This window comes from Spermophilus citellus (genome assembly GCF_964194105.1).
Source record: "Spermophilus citellus genome assembly, chromosome: 5".
NCBI lineage: Eukaryota > Metazoa > Chordata > Mammalia > Rodentia > Sciuridae > Spermophilus > Spermophilus citellus.
This window is the reverse complement of record NC_138186.1, coordinates 561012-578862: the sequence shown is the minus strand read 5'-3', so window position 1 is coordinate 578862 and position 17851 is coordinate 561012. Positions and strand designations below refer to the sequence as shown.

Below are 17851 nucleotides of genomic sequence, written 5' to 3'. Positions count from 1 at the left end.
TTCCCAGAGCTCAGGTGCTGCAGTCTGATGTCCTGCGCAGCCATAGACAGAGGTGGGGCTTTAGGAAGGGCCTATGAGGTTCTGATCATCTGGCCACATCAGTGGCTTAACGCCTTGATGGGGTTGTACCTGAAGGGACTACTAAGTGGTGGCTGAATCTGTAGAAGGTGGGCCTAGTTGGAGGAAGTGGGTCTCTGGGCGGTGCCCTGCACAGAGCATCTTGTCCGTGGCCCTTTCCCTTCTCTCTCTCTTTGCTTCTGCCTCCTCATGAGGTGAGCAGCTGGCTCCACCCTGCCCTCCCACCAAACTCCACCCTTGCCTTACCACAGGGCCAGGACAAGAGGGTTAGATGGCTGTGACTAAAACTCTAGAGACTGAGCCAATATATATAAGTGCTTCCCCCTTGAAGTTGTTTTCCTGAGGTATTTTTCCACAGCAACAGAAAGCTAATTAACACAGCTATACAGTAAATACAGGAGTTTGAATTCTACCTTTCGTTCTAGCTCAATCAATAGGGTTTATGCGAGTCTTCTGCCTTTGTTTATTTATACTTTTCTTCCCATGTGGAAGAAACCTGGTTCATCAACACTCATTTCTGCAATCTTCTTGTAGTCAATCTCCCTGCCATGCGGGCCACCTCACTTGAGCCCTGATATCCTCACATACTCCCGATACTTGGTGCAAGCCATGCACACTCTTCCATTGACCTGAAACTGCTTACATGTGAAATCAGATAGCATGTAACTTTTCACCTGCACTTTCTACTGAGATTAATGCTTTTGAAATTCTTACACATTATTGTGAGACCTGGAATCTTTTCCCTTTTTTACTAAGTGGAGTTACACTCTATCAATACTGCATCGATGCTCTGACTTCGGCTTTCCAGTTTCTCACTGATGTGTATTATGTTGCTTCCTGAGTAGGTGGTTCTTATCGGGGGTGCTAGGGGCATTGCCTGATCCCTATTGCAGACATGTGATTTTCTTCAACTTGGATGTTGAGCTGCAGTTGCTTTTTCTTATGGGAATTTGCTGATTCTGCATGCAAGAAGGAAGTTGATCATTCTGTCAGCTGTTGGGGAAAAAAACGTGATTAGGGAATAAAGAAAAACAACAGAGAGAAATGTTATTTTTGTAGAACAAAAGTGACAAAAATGATTTGAGGGCAATACACCAGGCACCTTTTCCACTTGGTATTTGACAAGTCTTTAAATAAAGTAGGGAAAGAAATTTAAACACTATGCCCAAAGCCTCTGAAAAATACAGCAGGATTTTCAACATTCTTATGGCATGAGGAGTGAAAGTTAACAGTTCATGGCTACCCCAGAGGATGGACCCCAGTAAATACACCAGTGTCTCAGTGGAAAGACCTCAAGGACACACAAGTGCTATGAGAGAGGACAGCTTCTCTGATATGGTGGCCTGAATGTCCAATCAGCTTAGGCTTCACTTTCAGGGAGATGCTCACCAAAGGGAAGGGAGAGAGTCAGGAGTCGGGAAAGTGCCACAGACTAGAATGATGGTCACCCTGGGGCCACATAGAATGAACACAAATGAAAACTCCATGCGTCATCAGACTGCCACAAATCTGCACTCAGTGGTTCTTCACTCGGGGAGACTTCAGAGAGTAATGCTTCCTGAAAGGTTTGACAGAGGCATCAGTCCCCAGTTGTGTTGTCTCTTTGGCCTGTGTGTAAGACAAGTGAATCTGCTGGATGAAATGGATGCTTATGCACCTGTCAGAAGGCCATTTGAATTGCAACTGACCTCAGAGTTATAGTCCTCTTACATCTTAAGGGTTAATCTAACCTCTGGTTCCTGGAATGTATGTATTAAAGTGGCGATTTCTTTGAAAATGTATTTCAATAAGCAATACACCAAAAGGGGCTAAATATTATGCATAGATTCCTCAGGGCTGTGTCAGCTTCCAAGCTTCATGCCCTAACTTAGACTGCAGTGCCCTGCACCATCTTGTCATGTAACAGGATCTCAGCCTGACTCGGTATACTAGTGACACTATGCTAAACGGACCAATTGAGCTGGAAATGCAAACCACTTAGGTAACCGGGTTAGAACATATGGCCTTACCAATGGAGGAAGGTTATAGGTACAAAAATCAGGACACTTCTGGAAGTATTGTGCTCCAATACTTCCTGCTGATGTCTACTTTAAAGTATTTTAGGTGTCTACTTTAAAGCCAAAGTCAAGGTGCTTCATCTTGCACCTCCCTCTCCCTTTCAGGAATGTGGGAGGAAGAATGGTGTCCCAGAGACAGCCACATCCCAATTTCCAGAGCCTGTGACTATGTCATTGTCCATGAGAGGACTTTGTAGTTAGGATTAAGTAGGCCACAAGATGGAGAAGTTATGGTGGTGGTTGTAGGACTTTGTAGTTAGGATTAAGTAGGCCACAAGATGGAGAAGTTATGGTGGTGGTTGTAGGACTTTGTAGTTAGGATTAAGTAGGCCACAAGATGGAGAAGTTATGGTGGTGGTTGTAGGACTTTGCAGTTAGGATTAAGTAGGCCACAAGATGGAGAAGTTATGGTGGTGGTTGTAGGACTTTGTAGTTAGGATTAAGTAGGCCACAAGATGGAGAAGCTATGGTGGTGGTTGTAGGACTTTGTAGTTAGGATTAAGTAGGCCACAAGATGGAGAAGTTATGGTGGTGGTTGTAGGACTTTGCAGTTAGGATTAAGTAGGCCACAAGATGGAGAAGTTATGGTGGTGGTTGTAGGACTTTGTAGTTAGGATTAAGTAGGCCACAAGATGGAGAAGTTATGGTGGTGGTTGTAAGGAGGTCCATTGTAATCACATGGCTTTTCTGAGGGGAGTAGAGAGCTGCAGTGGAGAAACTGGAGTCAGGAACTCAGCCCTGCCTTTCATGTCCCCTGGGACCCCAGCAGCCATTTTCATACATAGTCCTGGGTCCCTTAAGGACAGGCGATGTTTTGAGAAATGCAAAACTTATTGTGAAGAGTCCTATTGTGAAGATCATAAAAGGTGTGGGCCCAACCTGTAGCTTTTATGATCAACCAAGAGATGCAGTAAACTCAAGATACAGGAGGTTGCTGCCTCAAAAGATGGCCTGCTGTTCTATGGTAAACTCTGTTTGATAAGCAGATGGACTGCACTCTAAGATACCAGTCCAAGTGAACTGCAGTAAGGACGTTCACTAGCAGCATCAGCAGGAATCGGGTGCACCCACTGCACAGCTGACTGCTGCACTTTTACACCACAGCCGGAGTTTTGCCTACCCCAGCATCACCTCAAACACGGGAGCTATGTTACGCTATGACAGCTGCAATGTCGCTGAACAACTGGAACTTTCCAGCCCTGTTACAATCCTACAGGGCCACCTTCAGGAGCAGTGTCACTGAGCAACTCTCCTTGCCCAGTGCCTGATGCCACTTGCTATCTGGATGCCTGCCCTGGGGGTGAGGGCAGCCTTAATGAAGGCCTTGTGTTCTGAGTTACCGATTGTCCTGGTCCTTCCTTCCTGTCTCCCCTAGGGGCTCTCTGGGCCCATGAAAGGGCAGGATTCTTGGAATCAGAACTACCTCCCTCCAAACCTTCCCAGGGACCTTTGCCCCACACTGCTTCTCAGAGACAATGGAATGTTGGGAAACAGTGAAGAAAGGTTGTCCCTTTCAACTTGGCTTGTTTTCCAGATTGACCACCGTGACACCTGGCAGCTCATCACTGACATCTTAATTCTAACCCACTGAAATGGATTTTGGATTTCTGACCTTCAGAACTGTAAACGTTGTACATTGTTTTAAGTCACCAAGTTAATGGCAATCTGTTAAAGTGGCCACCGGGACTGATGGACTAACTGAGCTAACTTCGATTTTGAAGGAGAAGCAAACTCCATTTGAGCATATTGCTCTTGCCTATTACAGATCAGCCCACAGGAAACGTGGGCTCTTCGTGTGGCCTGAGCAAGAAAAGACTCTGGGACCCATCCTTCTCTAGGCAAGTGTCTCCGGCTCTTGGCCATCACAGCCTAGAAAACCAGAGATGCTCCATCTGTCTGAGGCAAATGGGGTGGCACCCAGAGGCAGTATACGCCCTTGAGGGATTTCAGCAAAGGCTGTCAGAGCTTTGTAGCGAGGTTACCTTTTATTTCTTTATTTTAAAAATTTGTTCTAATTTGTTGTACATGAGAGTGGAATGCATTTTAACATGTTGTATATAAATGGAGTATAAGCAGCGAGGTTATCTTTTTTGGCAAGGAGCCATCAACTGAGGAAAACAGTGAGGTCAAGCATGTTGGTAATGCTTTAAAAAGACAGCTTACAGGGGCTGGGGATGCGGCCCAAGTGATAGCACGCTCGCCTGGCATGTGAGGGGTGCTGGGTTCGGTCCTCAGCACCACATAAAAATAAAATAAAGATGTTGTATCCACTGAAAACTAAAAAATAAATATTGAAAAATTTTAAAAAGACACCTTACATTCTTAATTTTCCTGAGAGATAGGGTATATATATATGCATATACATGTATATTTGGTTTACATTTAAATTAAATGTTCTTTAAAGGAGTTGTTCTGAAAGAATTTTGATGTCTTTGCCTTTCATTTTGAAATGATTTTAGACTTACAAGGAAGTTGCAAAAGTAGTTCATGGAGGTCCCATAGACCCCTCACCTTGTTTCCCTAAAGCTGGCACCTTACATAGTCAGCAAAACTGTCAAGGCACAGGAAATTGATGTCAGGAGAACACCATGTCCTGGTGTCCTTCCGGGCTTCACATTGCGTTTAATCCCCTGGTCTTCTCATCTCCTGCAACTGGAACAGTTCCCAGATGCCTTTGTCTTTCAGGACCTTGATGTTTTAAAGCCTGATGTTTTGTAGAGATACTCTCTCCTTCAGGTTGTCTGATGATTCCTTCCAGGGCAGACCCAGGATGCACATCTGTCAGGAATGTTGCCCTCAGGTGATGAGCGCCCTCTTCCTGTGTCTGTGGAGAGTGCGCAGTGTTCCTTCAGCAGTGTGATGCTAGCTAACCTTGTCACCTGGGCAAGATACTCTTCACAACTTCCCTTTGGTAAGTGGCGATTACTGTGGAGGAGTGCTTTAAGATTATGGAAGTGAACTCTTAATTTCTTAAATTCGCCACTTGGGATTCAACAATGACTCTTGCCTGCAACAATGTTTCTGACTTCTATTTCTAGTTTCATTATTTATTCTACATTTATTATTGGAAATTCTCTGTAAAGAACAGCTGTGCTGGGCATGGTGGTGCACACCTATAATTATAGCAGCTCCGGAGCTGAGGCAGGAGGATCAAAAGTTCAAAGCCAACCTCAGTAACTTAGTGAGTCCCTAAGTAATTCAGCAAGACTCTGTAAAACAAACAAACAAAAAGGGCTAGGAAGTGGCTTGGCACTTCAGAGTCCCTGGGTTCAATCTCTGCTACTGAACAAACAGCTGATCCTTCTCCCTCATTCACACTTTGTTTAATCATTTCTTTAAGTCAGTATGGACTCATGGATGTTTGTCTTATCATATTGGTTATAGTCCAGTACTACTATTACTTAGCTTGCTGCTAGAATTGTCCTTGATTTGTCCCTTGGCAGTCCCTTTGAGTTGGCCCTTCTGTCTTCACCACGTCCTTTATGATTCCTTGTTGTACTTTATGATCACTTGCGTAGGATGAGCAGGTGCCCTGTGTCTGTGTGGTGCTTTGTCCTATGGGTTATAATTAATTTGTGTCATTATTTATGTTGCTACTTACATTGTTCCAACTTTGGCCTTTGGGAGCATCTTCAAATTGGCACCTGTGTCCTTTTAACATGCCCCCATTAATGTTGAGTTCCTCTATACTCTGTGCCACTCCCAACTGCTCAGGGCCATCTTGTACTTTTGCCACCTGGGTCCTGGAAGCAGCCATTTTTCTGAGGGTTTCTGGTTCTTGGTACTGGAGAATAGACTGAGATCCAGACACCAGTGGTGTTCATTGCCTGACTTCTGGTTGCCTCTAGGCTCTGTGGGCTAATGGAGCTTGGAGATGTTTGTGTGTATAACTAACACTGGAGTTCACTCTGTTGTCCTTCAGAGGTCCATGGTTGGAGGCTGGTCCCCAGTGTGGCAGATCCAAGCCCTCCAAAGCACAGTGCATCCTGGAGCTCCGCCTTGGAATGTGGTTCCTGTTGGCCCCAGTTGGTTCTGCAGAAGGGATCTGTGGGAGGGCTTTTCCATGGTCTTTCTGGCTTCCTGTCTCACATCTGCATCTTTCCCTGTCACACGTGCTTCCAACATGATCTCATGAGATGTCACCCAGGGCCTCACTAGTCCCAGTACTATGCCCTTGGGATTTTCAGATGTCCAAACTTGAGCTAAATGCTTTTTCTTTATCCCCATCTCAAGGCATTTTGTTATAGCAACAATGATGAATACACTCTGCACATACACACACACATTTTATTTTTACATCTTTGTGTGGGTGCATATAAGTGTATATCCACATTTCATACCTAGGCTTCCAAATCCATCTCCAGTGTCAGAGAGTTGGCTCTCACCTCCTTCCTGTTCTTTCTCTTCCTTCCTCCCATAAGGTGCCTGTGTGTGTACGTGTGAGTGCATGTGTGTGTGTAGTTCTATGCAGTTTTGTGCAGTGTAGATTTGTTAGCTGTTGCCACCATCCAGGTGCTTGATTGCTCCATCCCCACAGGCTCCCTGGGGTTTCCCTCTGCAGAGTATCTGCTTCCCTCTCAGTGCCCATCCCCAACCTGGCAGCTGCGGATGTGCTCACTCACTCTGGTCTGTCATTGTGGGGATAGTCGCAGGACACTATAAGCTCTTGAGGTTGATCCTTCCTCCCACTCACCCAAGCTGTTGCACATGTCGACAGTTTGTTCCTCTGTGTAATACAGTCATGTTTTGAGACATGGGTGCAGCTTCCTCACGGAAGGGCTTTGGGCAGTGGCTGTGTCTAAGTGTGGAAAACCATGCTATCTAAACTGGTATGTGAACATGCGTTCTCACTTTTCTGGGTAAAGGCTCAGGGATGTGGTCATTTGGCAGGTGTATGCTTACGTTTCCACCAACAGATGTGAGAGATCACTTCTCATTCTTTTCAGTAATTGGTATTATCAGCATTCTTAATTTTAGCCTCCTATTAATTGCATAGTGGTATTTCATTGTGATTTTTTGGTGTGTGTGTGTGTGTGTGTGTGTGTGTGTGTGGTGTTGAGATGAAACCCATAGCCTCCCACATGCTGGGCACGTGCTCTACCCTCTCACTGCACCCTGGCCTTCTCACTATGATTTTAATTTGCACTTCCCTAATGGGTAATGATGGTGAATATATTTTCATGAACTTATTGCTGTCAATAATATATTCTCCATAATAATTATCAGTTCCTGTTTTTGCCCATTTTCCAACTGAATTATTTGTGGTTTTTTTTTTCTGTTGAAATTTGAGAGTTCTTTGTAGATCCTAGTTATAAATCTTTCACCAGATATATGGATCGCAAATATTTTCTTCCAGTCTGCTGCCGCAGTCTGGCTGGGCACAAAATCAGGAGCCACTCAAGCAGGAACAAACTTTATTTTTTGAAACTGCCGGCAATGCCCCGTATGCCCCCGGGAAGCTTGCGTTGTCCCGGAACCCCAGAGGAAGTTCCTCCCCCCGAACTCCCTCCTACCGTACTTCCCCAACCAATGGGAACTCTCCAGGAGTCCCTAGCAGGCCGAGGTGAACAGCAGGAGTTCAATATCCATATGAATGCAAATCTTAACATAATCATATCATCTCAATGGCTAGCTGGCGTCACCTTTCAACCAAAAATGCCATGCATCATATTACTTGGCTGTGGCTCTTAGCAGTCTACAACTGGTTTTTATGCTTTTAACAGAGCAACTATTCTTTATTGGTACTAGGGATTGAACCTAAGGGCACTGCTACATCCCAGCCATTTTTTATTTTGAGAGAGGATTTGCTAAATTGCTGAGGCTGACCTAGAACTTGTAGTCATCCCAACTCGCTCTCCCAAGTTGCTGGGATTACAGGCTGCACACCACGCTAGGCTTTGATTTTAAATAAGGTCAATTTATTGATTTTGTTTCCTTTTAGGGATCATGCTTTTAGTGTCTTTTAGCTTTCACAGCTCAACAATTCTTCAAAGTGATTTTTCTCCCCAGTGATAGTAATGAGGATTTCTAACCTTTGTTTGTTTTGTTTTTGTGTGTCTTAATTCATTTTTGCTTTAAGGCAGGGTTTCACCATGTTGCCGAGGCTGGCCTGGAACTTGTCATCCTCCTGCTTCAGCCTCCCAAGTAAGAGACCTTTCTAATTCTTCTGCCTGAACTGATTGTTTCTGGGCTGCTGTTTCAGCCATTCTAGATATTTTCCAGAAATGATTCAATGTTTTATTGTTTATAGAAGCAGTCAGTGGTTTAGAGCAGTGGGAGCATAAAATAAACAAGAGCTTGTTAGACAGAGCTGGGGATTGTGCTGGTTCAGAACAACAATCAGTATAAAAGTGTGTGCTTCTCTGGACCTCAGGGGCTTTGCTCTTGGGAATTTACAAATGGGCATGAGAACACCTGCAGTTTAGAAAGGACCCTTTGGTAGCAAAGTGGAGGTGATTTGAAGTTGTGAGACACAAAGCATTAACAAATCAAATTGGCCCATAAGGCAAGTGGACAAGAGTTAATGAGGAAGCAGACCAGGAGGAGAGAAAGGGAAATGGTACAGAAGTTAGAGCTGGAGATGGGAGACTGTTAGGGTCTGTAAACAAGTCAAGATGGCGCCTGGGATTCTGACAGAGGGAGTGGTTTGTGAAGTAACGCCAGGGAGCCATTAAGTGTGGAGATTTCTTATTGGTTGACTGCTGTATCTAGTTTATGTTAATTAAGATAAGCTGTGTGGAATGTATGTATATCCCTCCTGTCCTACGATAAACGGCTCCCACTCCTGTTGTATCAATGTACACAAGTTGTTTGTCACCCCCAGGTTATTTTGCTGCAGCCAGACTGCTGTAGATGGTGGCCCCTACCGGGAGCCCCGGGATACTCAGGGGTAAGGGACGGAAAAAAAGCTGCCTGTCCCTAGATAGGATGGGAGCAAATCTGCTCGTCCCTAGGCAGATAGGGCGAGAGGAAAAATGGCCATTTCAAGAAAATGGAGAGGATTGAGGCAGTATGTTTGTGTCTTGTTTTGTCTCAGTGTATTGTATTGTCTTTGTGATGAAAATATGGAAGGGGTGTTAAGTAAATTGATAAGGGAAAGAGGCACCCCAGTGGAACCAAGAATAGTTGGGGCATGTGTTGATGGAAGCCCAGGAACTCTAGTCAAAAAGAAGAAAGTTCAGAGGAGGAAGGATTATCAGGAAAAAAAGTTGCAGCAAAAGGCTATTACTAAATACTTTTCCTTACCGGAGGGTGCGTGAATCGGCTCGGCGAGCCGGTCATGGCGCAGCAAGGACTTTCCAAGCAGCGGCAGCCAGCTCTTCCACTGCCGCGAGCCCAAATCCAGACCTGAACCGGAGGCACGGTCTCCCGGGCTCTTGTTCCCTGTGCCCGGTGGCAGTTTGAGTCCGGAACACACCCCAGACTCTCCCCAGGGCCACTGGGGCTGCCGGGAGACAGACATCTTGGTGGATGAGCAGACTTAATGAGCATGAGTATTCAGGTAAAAAGATGACTCGAGAAAACTGACGTGTTAAAATTTGGTGGCAGCACAGATCACACAGATGAAAATTATGAAAAGTAGGTTTAGGAAATAAAGTTCAAAGAAGTGGTGGATCTTTGACATAAAATTTTGTGAATACATAAATAATTCCTTCATTTCCACAAAAGCTGCTGTGATAGTAATTAGCTTTAATTGCAATGAAAGAGCACTTACTTAGATGTGATTGCACGGGGTGTGAAAGATGCCTGAGGTGGACTCTCTTTTGTAGTCAGCCTATGATTTTGTCCTGTAGCGTACAAAGTCTGGATAGGGTGCAGAGAAGCCATCCTGCGGTCATTTGTAACCCTTGGGCTGTGTTATTTTATCTCATACAAAAGCACTTTCTGCAGCTATGAAATCCTCATGAGCTACAAGTTTAAGCATTTCTGATGGGTTGTGGGTGGGTGGGCAAGTGTGCGCATAAGCTGCAGAAGTGAGATGGAAAGAAACCGAGGTCTGCTTCTGAATCACATCCTTCACAGAATCAACCTCCTCACGAGGACTCACAAAGTAGTTCTCGAGAGCACGTAATTCTCTAGCTGTTTCTACAAGTCTCCGTGTGAAAATGATGGCCGAAAAAATGACAGGGCAGGCTAATGCCTGAGGCCAAGTGCTATAGTCAGCTCTCCAGGAAACTTCATCCACCTGTGACCAAAAGTGAGCTCAGAAACAAAGTCGGGACTGACTGGTCTCAACTGCTCATCTTAGCGTTTCATCGTGGTATCATCACTGTTTCTAGCTGATACATCCCATCCAAGCAGTGTGATTCATGGTGTTCAGGTTGTGTGATAAGAATTTAAAGATTTTTAATGTTAAAGCAGGTTTGACTGCTAATGGCCAGATAATTTGTTTTTACTTGATGAAAGTATCCAGAAATTGTCACTGCCTTCAGTAGATCACAGGACATCATTAACAGTAATTACAATTATTATAATTTAACTAATATTTAAAATGTACAAAGCACATTTATGTTGTATCTCATGTGTACAATCAAGATTTTTAGCTACAAAGATGAAATGTGCAATTTTTCTCCCTTAGAAGTCTCAGGTAAATATAGAATATTTACTTTTGATACGTAAATGTTTAGATACTGTTTGCCTTGTAACTAACAGGTAGTAACGTGAAATGAATACTGGTATTCTTTTTTAACCAAAACTAGTTAATATTTTCTAATGCTTAGATAAGGTCGTTGTCAGTCACATAGACATATTTGAGATGTTAATAATTTTATACCAAATTAGGCAAATTGAGATAAAATTATTTTAATATTTTGACCAAGTGTTTGTATTGATTTAAAATATCAAAATCAATTTTTTTTTCTTTTTTAATGCATCCTCCTTCTCTCCATATCTGTCTTAAATTGAAAGCATTCCAACTAAGCTTTATTGTTGTAGATCTGCACAGGAAATAACCTCAAGTACACACAGTGATAAAAGCCAATGGACGTCCACCCTGCTTTGCCACAGGAGGTGAAAAGATCAACAAAGCCACTCAACAAGGCCAAGTGTGGCTCTTCTCTGTGACTGCAGGATGCATTCTGAAGGGAGTGTGAAAGCCACTCTGTGCCTTGGGGCTTGCTGTTCCCAGCGGTGGGTGAAGTCACTGGTGAGGAAACCTGGCGCTCTCCTCTCTGGGGTGGACCTGTGGAGGCTTGCTAGGAATAGACATCTCCTCAGAGACTACACCCTCTCCCAGTCCTTGTTATGGATAATTAGCTAAGGGTATTTTTTAAATGAAAAAAAGAAAAAGAAAAAAAAAGTTCCACTCCCGAGAGTGAGGCAGGAAAGGAAGCAGGCAGCCTAATCAGCTCTGGTGCCAGAGCTAGTTCTGTCTGTCAGTCTGAGTCCTGGGGTCTGCAGGGCCCTGTGCTGCACAGACACTGCTGCCCTCAGGCTCCTCCTCCTCTGGCTGCGGCACTGGGGCCGGAGCTGGTGCACCTGCAGGTGCCCCGTGGCGGGTCAGGCGGCTTAAGTGCCCTGTGCTCCTTCCGGCACGGCCTAGTCTTTCCCCTCCTCCTGGATCTGTTAAGTGCCATCTTTCTCCTGTCCTTTCCTGCTCTCTGGTCTTTCCACTTGGACTCTCAAGTGACTTCCTGAGAAAGAGAAAGAGCTGTGGATATGGCATTTCTAAAGGCTCCGTCAAATGTGGTGAGTTCACCATCCTGTGTGGGAAGCAGAGTGACCCAGGCCTCTGCACTTCCAGCTGCTCTAACCCATAGAACCTTGGCCCACAGTCCAGGCAAGGACAATGAAGTTTATTATGCCAATACTTTACACTCGAGATGTCTGAGCACTTTATTTTCATAGGTTTGATGGCATCTCAGAGATCCTGGTATAAGTTCTGTGAGGAAGATGGAGATTTTTGAGCTCATTAATGGAGTTCTTCCCCCAGCCCCCAAAAATGAATTTAGAAAGTCATAGAATCTACTGAACTTGGAAATCTTAAGAATTAAAAAATACTAATGATTATCCTTTCTAAGCATATTGAATAATGAACTCTTAGTAATTGTGCATGCTGAGCATCTCTGGGATGCTAAACTTCATTACGGAGAATCTGGGGCACCTGGGACTTTTCACGGCCTCATGTCCCCTGGGCACAGAATGAGCAGATCTTTGGCACTCATACCTGCCTTAATCTTAGGACTTGATGCAGCAAACTTCCTGTATGGCTCCTTGCAAGCTAAATAGATAATAGTCAATATTGGAGTGTTATTTGATTCATTTAAAAAAAAATTCTTGTGAGACTTACATTATGTGCTCAAGGATCCAGAAGTCACAGAGCATGAACCAGTTCATCTTGTTTTCATAACAATGGAGATCACTGAAATTCCAGAAGTGGTAAACTACCTCACTATCATTAAATAGGTCCTGTGGTGGCCCTTGTGAAGAACTGCCGAGCCACTGTATGTAGAAGCCCCTCCTTTAGGCTCAAACAAGAATAAACACATTCACATACCATTTAAAATAATACTATTATTGGCCCACAGAGGAATTGGCCATGGGTTTCTTAAAGCCCAGGAAGGCAGGATGCAGGTCTCACAGAAGGACTCTTGGTAAAGGTCCACAGTGATGGACCCGAGGAGCAAAAAAAAACTGAGTCAGAATGAAAAACTCATAAGGACAATCCTCCTTGGATAATCTTGATTGATTTGAGAATCAAGAAAGAAAAGAACTTACTTTCATTCTGTAGTGTGCCTGATGGTGATTCCTATACATGTCATAGGAACATTCCAGAACAAGATGGTCACTATCAATTAGTCCTCCTGCACCTCCTCCTGTGAGTGATGATCTGACAGACAGCACCCAATGCACTCATATTCACACCACTTGGCAAGCAAGTTTTGATCACATTCCTCATTTTCTGAGTAAAAACGTGGTTTCTGTCTGCCTCTTTGCCATGCCAGCTACCTACCTGCCTCGTCCAACTTATAAGCAGGAAAACTCTTATTATATCTTGGGCAGCAAAACAAAAGACCTGAGTTGCAGTCTTCGACTTGCTAGTTTTCTTACATGCAGGTCTGGTATAATTGCTCTGCTGCCCACCTTGTCGTGGGGTGAAACTGCGGGACTGAAGCTTAATCCATCACCCTCCTGGCTTAGCAGCATGACCAGCACAGCTGAAGGGTGAAAGTGCCCGCCTCCTGGGCCAGCTGAGGAAAAAGTGGGGTGGATGACTGTACCTATACATAGCTCATAAGAAGGACACAATATTAGCACTGCTAATATTTAAGTGGCCTGAAATTCATAGTTTTATTTTTCTTTCATATTTTGAAATTTCAAAACATATTGAAACTTACTAAGACTAATAGAAACAGTGCATATACCCTGCCACTCAGAATGAACAGCTATTCCCCCATGGTCATGCTTCCTAACAGTGATTTTTAAAGAAACAAAAGAGAGTAAGTCCCAGGCTTTGATGGGTTTCCTCTGCAGAGGCACTGGCTTCTTCCCCTTTGGCACCTGCCCTCCTGGCTCCTTTGCACACACCTGTATGTTCCCTCTAAACTATCACGTAATGCCATTCTTGTGGATTTTCAATTTACAGGAGATGAAGGGAAAGCCTGTACTGACACGCTGGACAGGCAACATGGATGGGCCCTCAGTTAGCAAATCAAAGCATTCTCTACCCAATTAGATATTGTTAATGCTGTCAATCCACTCACCACCCCTGTAGAAGCTTGTTTCAGCCTCTGCAAGGATGACCTTGGCAATCCTTCAATTCTGGCAAATGTCAGTTCTAATGCACAATATCTTATAACCATTGGGGGACACATGCCAATGGGATGTAATCCTGGCAAAGCCTTCCTGGAGTAGTGGATCTGAACCCCACTCTGTGCCCCAGTGTACCCAAGAGATAAAAAATATTTCTTCTTAACAAAAGTCAGACCCAATTACTTTTTACTAACTGTTTTGGAAAAATTTTAAAAATATTAGTAATTGGGGCTCTGCCTATGATTGACCTACATGATACTGCACACTCACCCTAAGACATGAAACCACTTCCAGGTAACTGAGAATATAAAGTGTCACAGAAGATAGAAAACCTTGAGTTCTCTGAAGGTATCAGGAAAGATAAATGAATGATCAAGGCAGGACTCCTGGGAGTAGAGAATAAAGCATGTTAAAGGAGGGGCTAGCAGAAGATGCGAAGCATCAGTCCCACTGGGTTGGCCCTGGGAATTGCTTTTTTCCTCTCCTCAGGGAAGCAGTCCCAGCATTAGCAAACACTTCCATGGTATGAAGCACCATGGACCACAGAGCTCTGGGGTAGGCTGGGGAGAGGGCTGTGGGGCCTGAGGTGAGCTGTCTGTTACCAGCTTCTCTCATGTGGGCAACGGGGTCCTGCCACAGCAAGCAGGATGGGAATCCAGTTACAGATAAAATAACAATGAGGTAAGACTCTTCTTCCTGAAATTGGATTTGGATCTGATGCCAATCTTCTCAGGATGACACACTATTTAGAATGAGATTCCACCTGATGGCAAATCTGGTTTTCCGATCCAGTGACACAGCCAGTTCTCCTACCCAGGGTTACAGATGACTAGGAGAATTTGATACTTTCCCTTTAAAAAGAAAACAAGTAGAAAAAAAAAATTGGGTGCTTGATCCTTGTAAAATCATCACCTTTTGAAACTGACTCTTTGCATCCTGCCATATTGAACAGAATGATGCAACATGTTGGTATGTCATCATAGACAAGAGGCCCCCAAACTCCATATACTGTGCTCTTCTAACCAGACTGTGAGTGGTCCTACTGTGGAACTCCTGGGCCAAGCATCCTGCATGTCGGAGGGCCGCCCCAGTCCTCCCGCGCCTTCCGTCCTGAAGACCTGTGCCTGCAGCTCACAGAGGCTTTCTCCCAACAGGTAACGTGTGGGGGCAGGTGATGGGCAGGCAGAACGCAAGTTCTTCTGAGGGCTTCATCCTGGTGGGCTTCTCTGACCGCCCCCGCCTGGAGCTGGGCCTCTTTGTGGTGGTACTCACCTTCTATCTGCTCACGCTTCTGGGCAACGTGGCCATCATCCTGCTGTCCGCCCTGGACGCCCGGCTGCACACGCCCATGTACTTCTTCTTGGCCAACCTCTCCTTCCTGGACGTGTGCTTCACCACGGGCTCCATCCCCCAGATGCTCTACAACCTGTGGGGCCCAGACAAGACCATCAGCTACGTGGGCTGTGCCGTCCAGCTCTACTTCGTCCTGGCCCTGGGAGGCGTGGAGTGCGTGCTCCTGGCCGTCATGGCCTATGACCGCTACGTCGCAGTCTGCAAGCCTCTGCACTACACGGTCATCATGCACCCGCGCCTCTGCGGGCAGCTGGCCTCGGCAGCCTGGCTGAGCGGCTTCAGCAACTCTCTCATCATGGCCCCCCAGACGTTGCTGCTGCCCCGCTGTGGGCACAGGAGGGTGGACCACTTTCTCTGTGAGATGCCGGCTCTCATTGGCATGGCCTGTGTAGACACCACGACCCTCGAGGCGCTGGCCTTCGCCTTGGCCATCTTCATCATCCTGACACCCCTGCTGCTCATCCTCACCTCCTATGGCTACATCGCCAGAGCCGTGCTTCGCATCAGCTCAGCGGTGGGGCGCAGGAAGGCTCTCAACACCTGCAGCTCACACCTGGCTGTCGTCTCGCTCTTCTATGGCACCATCATTTACATGTACCTCCAGCCAGCAAACGCCTATTCCCAGGACCAGGGCAAGTTCCTCACTCTTTTCTATACAATCGTCACACCCAGTGTGAACCCCCTGATCTACACCCTGAGAAACAAAGACGTGAAAGAGGCAGTGAAGAAGGTGCTGGGGAAGGGGCGAGCACAAGGGCAGTAGCAATGGTGGGAGGTGGGGATCGCCTTGGACTCCTCCGAGGATGTTGCTGGACCTCAACAGCCAATGGGTGTCTGGCACTGTAGACCCAGGAGGCCCTTGATGTGACTGGAAATGGCATGGTGAGGTTGAGGGAAGGCAGCCCCTCCAGTGGACCAACCTCAGTGCCCCCCATGTCCCTCTAAGCCCAGCGTTCTTTCCTCGGGCTTGACTCAGAGTGAGACAGGTGTGGGAAACACCAGCTGTGAATGTGGTGGCCAGCCAGGTTGGCACAGTGACTTATACCCAGGAGGTCCTCAACAAAGATGAGACTGCTTCAAATAGTCCAAAAGAAGCACCTGTGCTTCATCTAGAAAATTAAATGTGCCCTACAGTGCCTTTGTAGTGCCAAACGCCTGAATGAGAGCCCAAATAAGTTGGTCAACCATTTAACCTTAGCACCTCCAATACCAGGGAGTCGTAGGTTCTGTGTATTTTAACTCTTTTATGTAACTGAGCTCAATGACATGTATGTTCAACTTTGTGAAGCAATAGCTCATGAAGAAGAAGAGACAAAACAAGATTGTGAGTTTTTGCTGCATGCAGAGGGGATAATTTCTCATTACTACTTGTTAGCAATAAGGGAAGATGATGGGTCTCTTGCTTAAAATGCTTGAAGATTATTTAGCCTCTGCCTTCCCCATATGCTATCAGAATAACCTTAATCAAGGCAGGAGGAATGAGAAGAGTTTGGGAAACCATAGGAATCCCTTCACCCCAACAAAGCTAACAGCAGAATTCCAGTGACGATGGAAACCGACTTAAATGATTTATGTTAAATGAATAAATGTCCACCCAAAGGACATTCAGACCTGACCTATCATTTGGAGGAATCCCATCCCACAATGTGGAAAAACATGCTTAAATTTCTGCAAGTGAATAAGGATGACAGGGTTGGACGTGTTGACAGTGGCACCCTTAGGAGTTAGAGGAATTAACAATTAACAATTTCTCATTCACACTTCCTCAAAATTTAAAGAAAGTCAGCTTAGAGGTCCCAGAAAATATACCACAGGCCTAATAAATATTCTTCAGAGCACCATTGCCAGACATAATGTGCATATTTTCTTGTTTTTGAACATGAACTCTTGTATTTTTTCTAGACGGGTTAGATTTTTTGTGGCTCTGTTCGGATTTGTGAGAATGGGCTTTGATTTGTCTTGATTATGGAGGATATTCTACTATTTTCAAGGAGTGGGAACATTAGAACATATTTGACTCTCCCCACTTTATTATCTAATTAGAATAGGATGATAGGCCATGAGGCTTATTAAGGGGTCCTATGTGCAGCCAGCCTTCAGAATTTGTAGATCCTTGGCTTAGCATTTCCATCACTTCTGCAAAAAGAAGTTCGTGGTATGTAGCCTACTGGCACCACAAATAAAATGTACTCTTCCTTTGTAAATAAACTCTTTCAGAATCATCTCCAGAGAACAACAATGTCAATAATTTTCACCACATCTGGATATTGCTTAGACATGCATCACTTTCAAATTGACATCTGGAGCCAGGCAGGTAATCAGGAGGCAGGGTGTAATGTCTGTGGCTACACCATGTTGGAAGCCATTTAGGGGACTCCGAATTCTCTTAAAAGCTTCACTTTTCCTTGACAAAGCCCATGTTTCACCACTTTCTTCTCTACCCTCTTCAGAACTATTATCAGAGGCTGTAGGGTGTCAGAGTGCATGAGGAGAAGGTCACTGGGTCCTCAAGGACATTTTTACACCCAGCACCACCTTTTTACTTGGTGCATAAAGTAGTTTACAAAGCTTATCAAAAATGAATTAAATATGTTCTAATTGTATATCTTCTC

General features: G+C 45.0%; 1 protein-coding gene across 1 annotated transcript; it reads left to right on the top strand.

The window, feature by feature from the left end:
* Positions 1 to 15060: 15060 nt before the first annotated feature.
* LOC308650466 (putative olfactory receptor 2W6) lies at positions 15061 to 16002 on the top strand (the record flags this gene model as incomplete). The annotated part of the gene is made up of 1 exon (XM_081296467.1): positions 15061 to 16002. One exon carries the CDS (start codon positions 15061 to 15063, stop codon positions 16000 to 16002), a length of 942 nt encoding a protein of 313 aa, XP_081152593.1.
* Positions 16003 to 17851: the final 1849 nt, after the last annotated feature.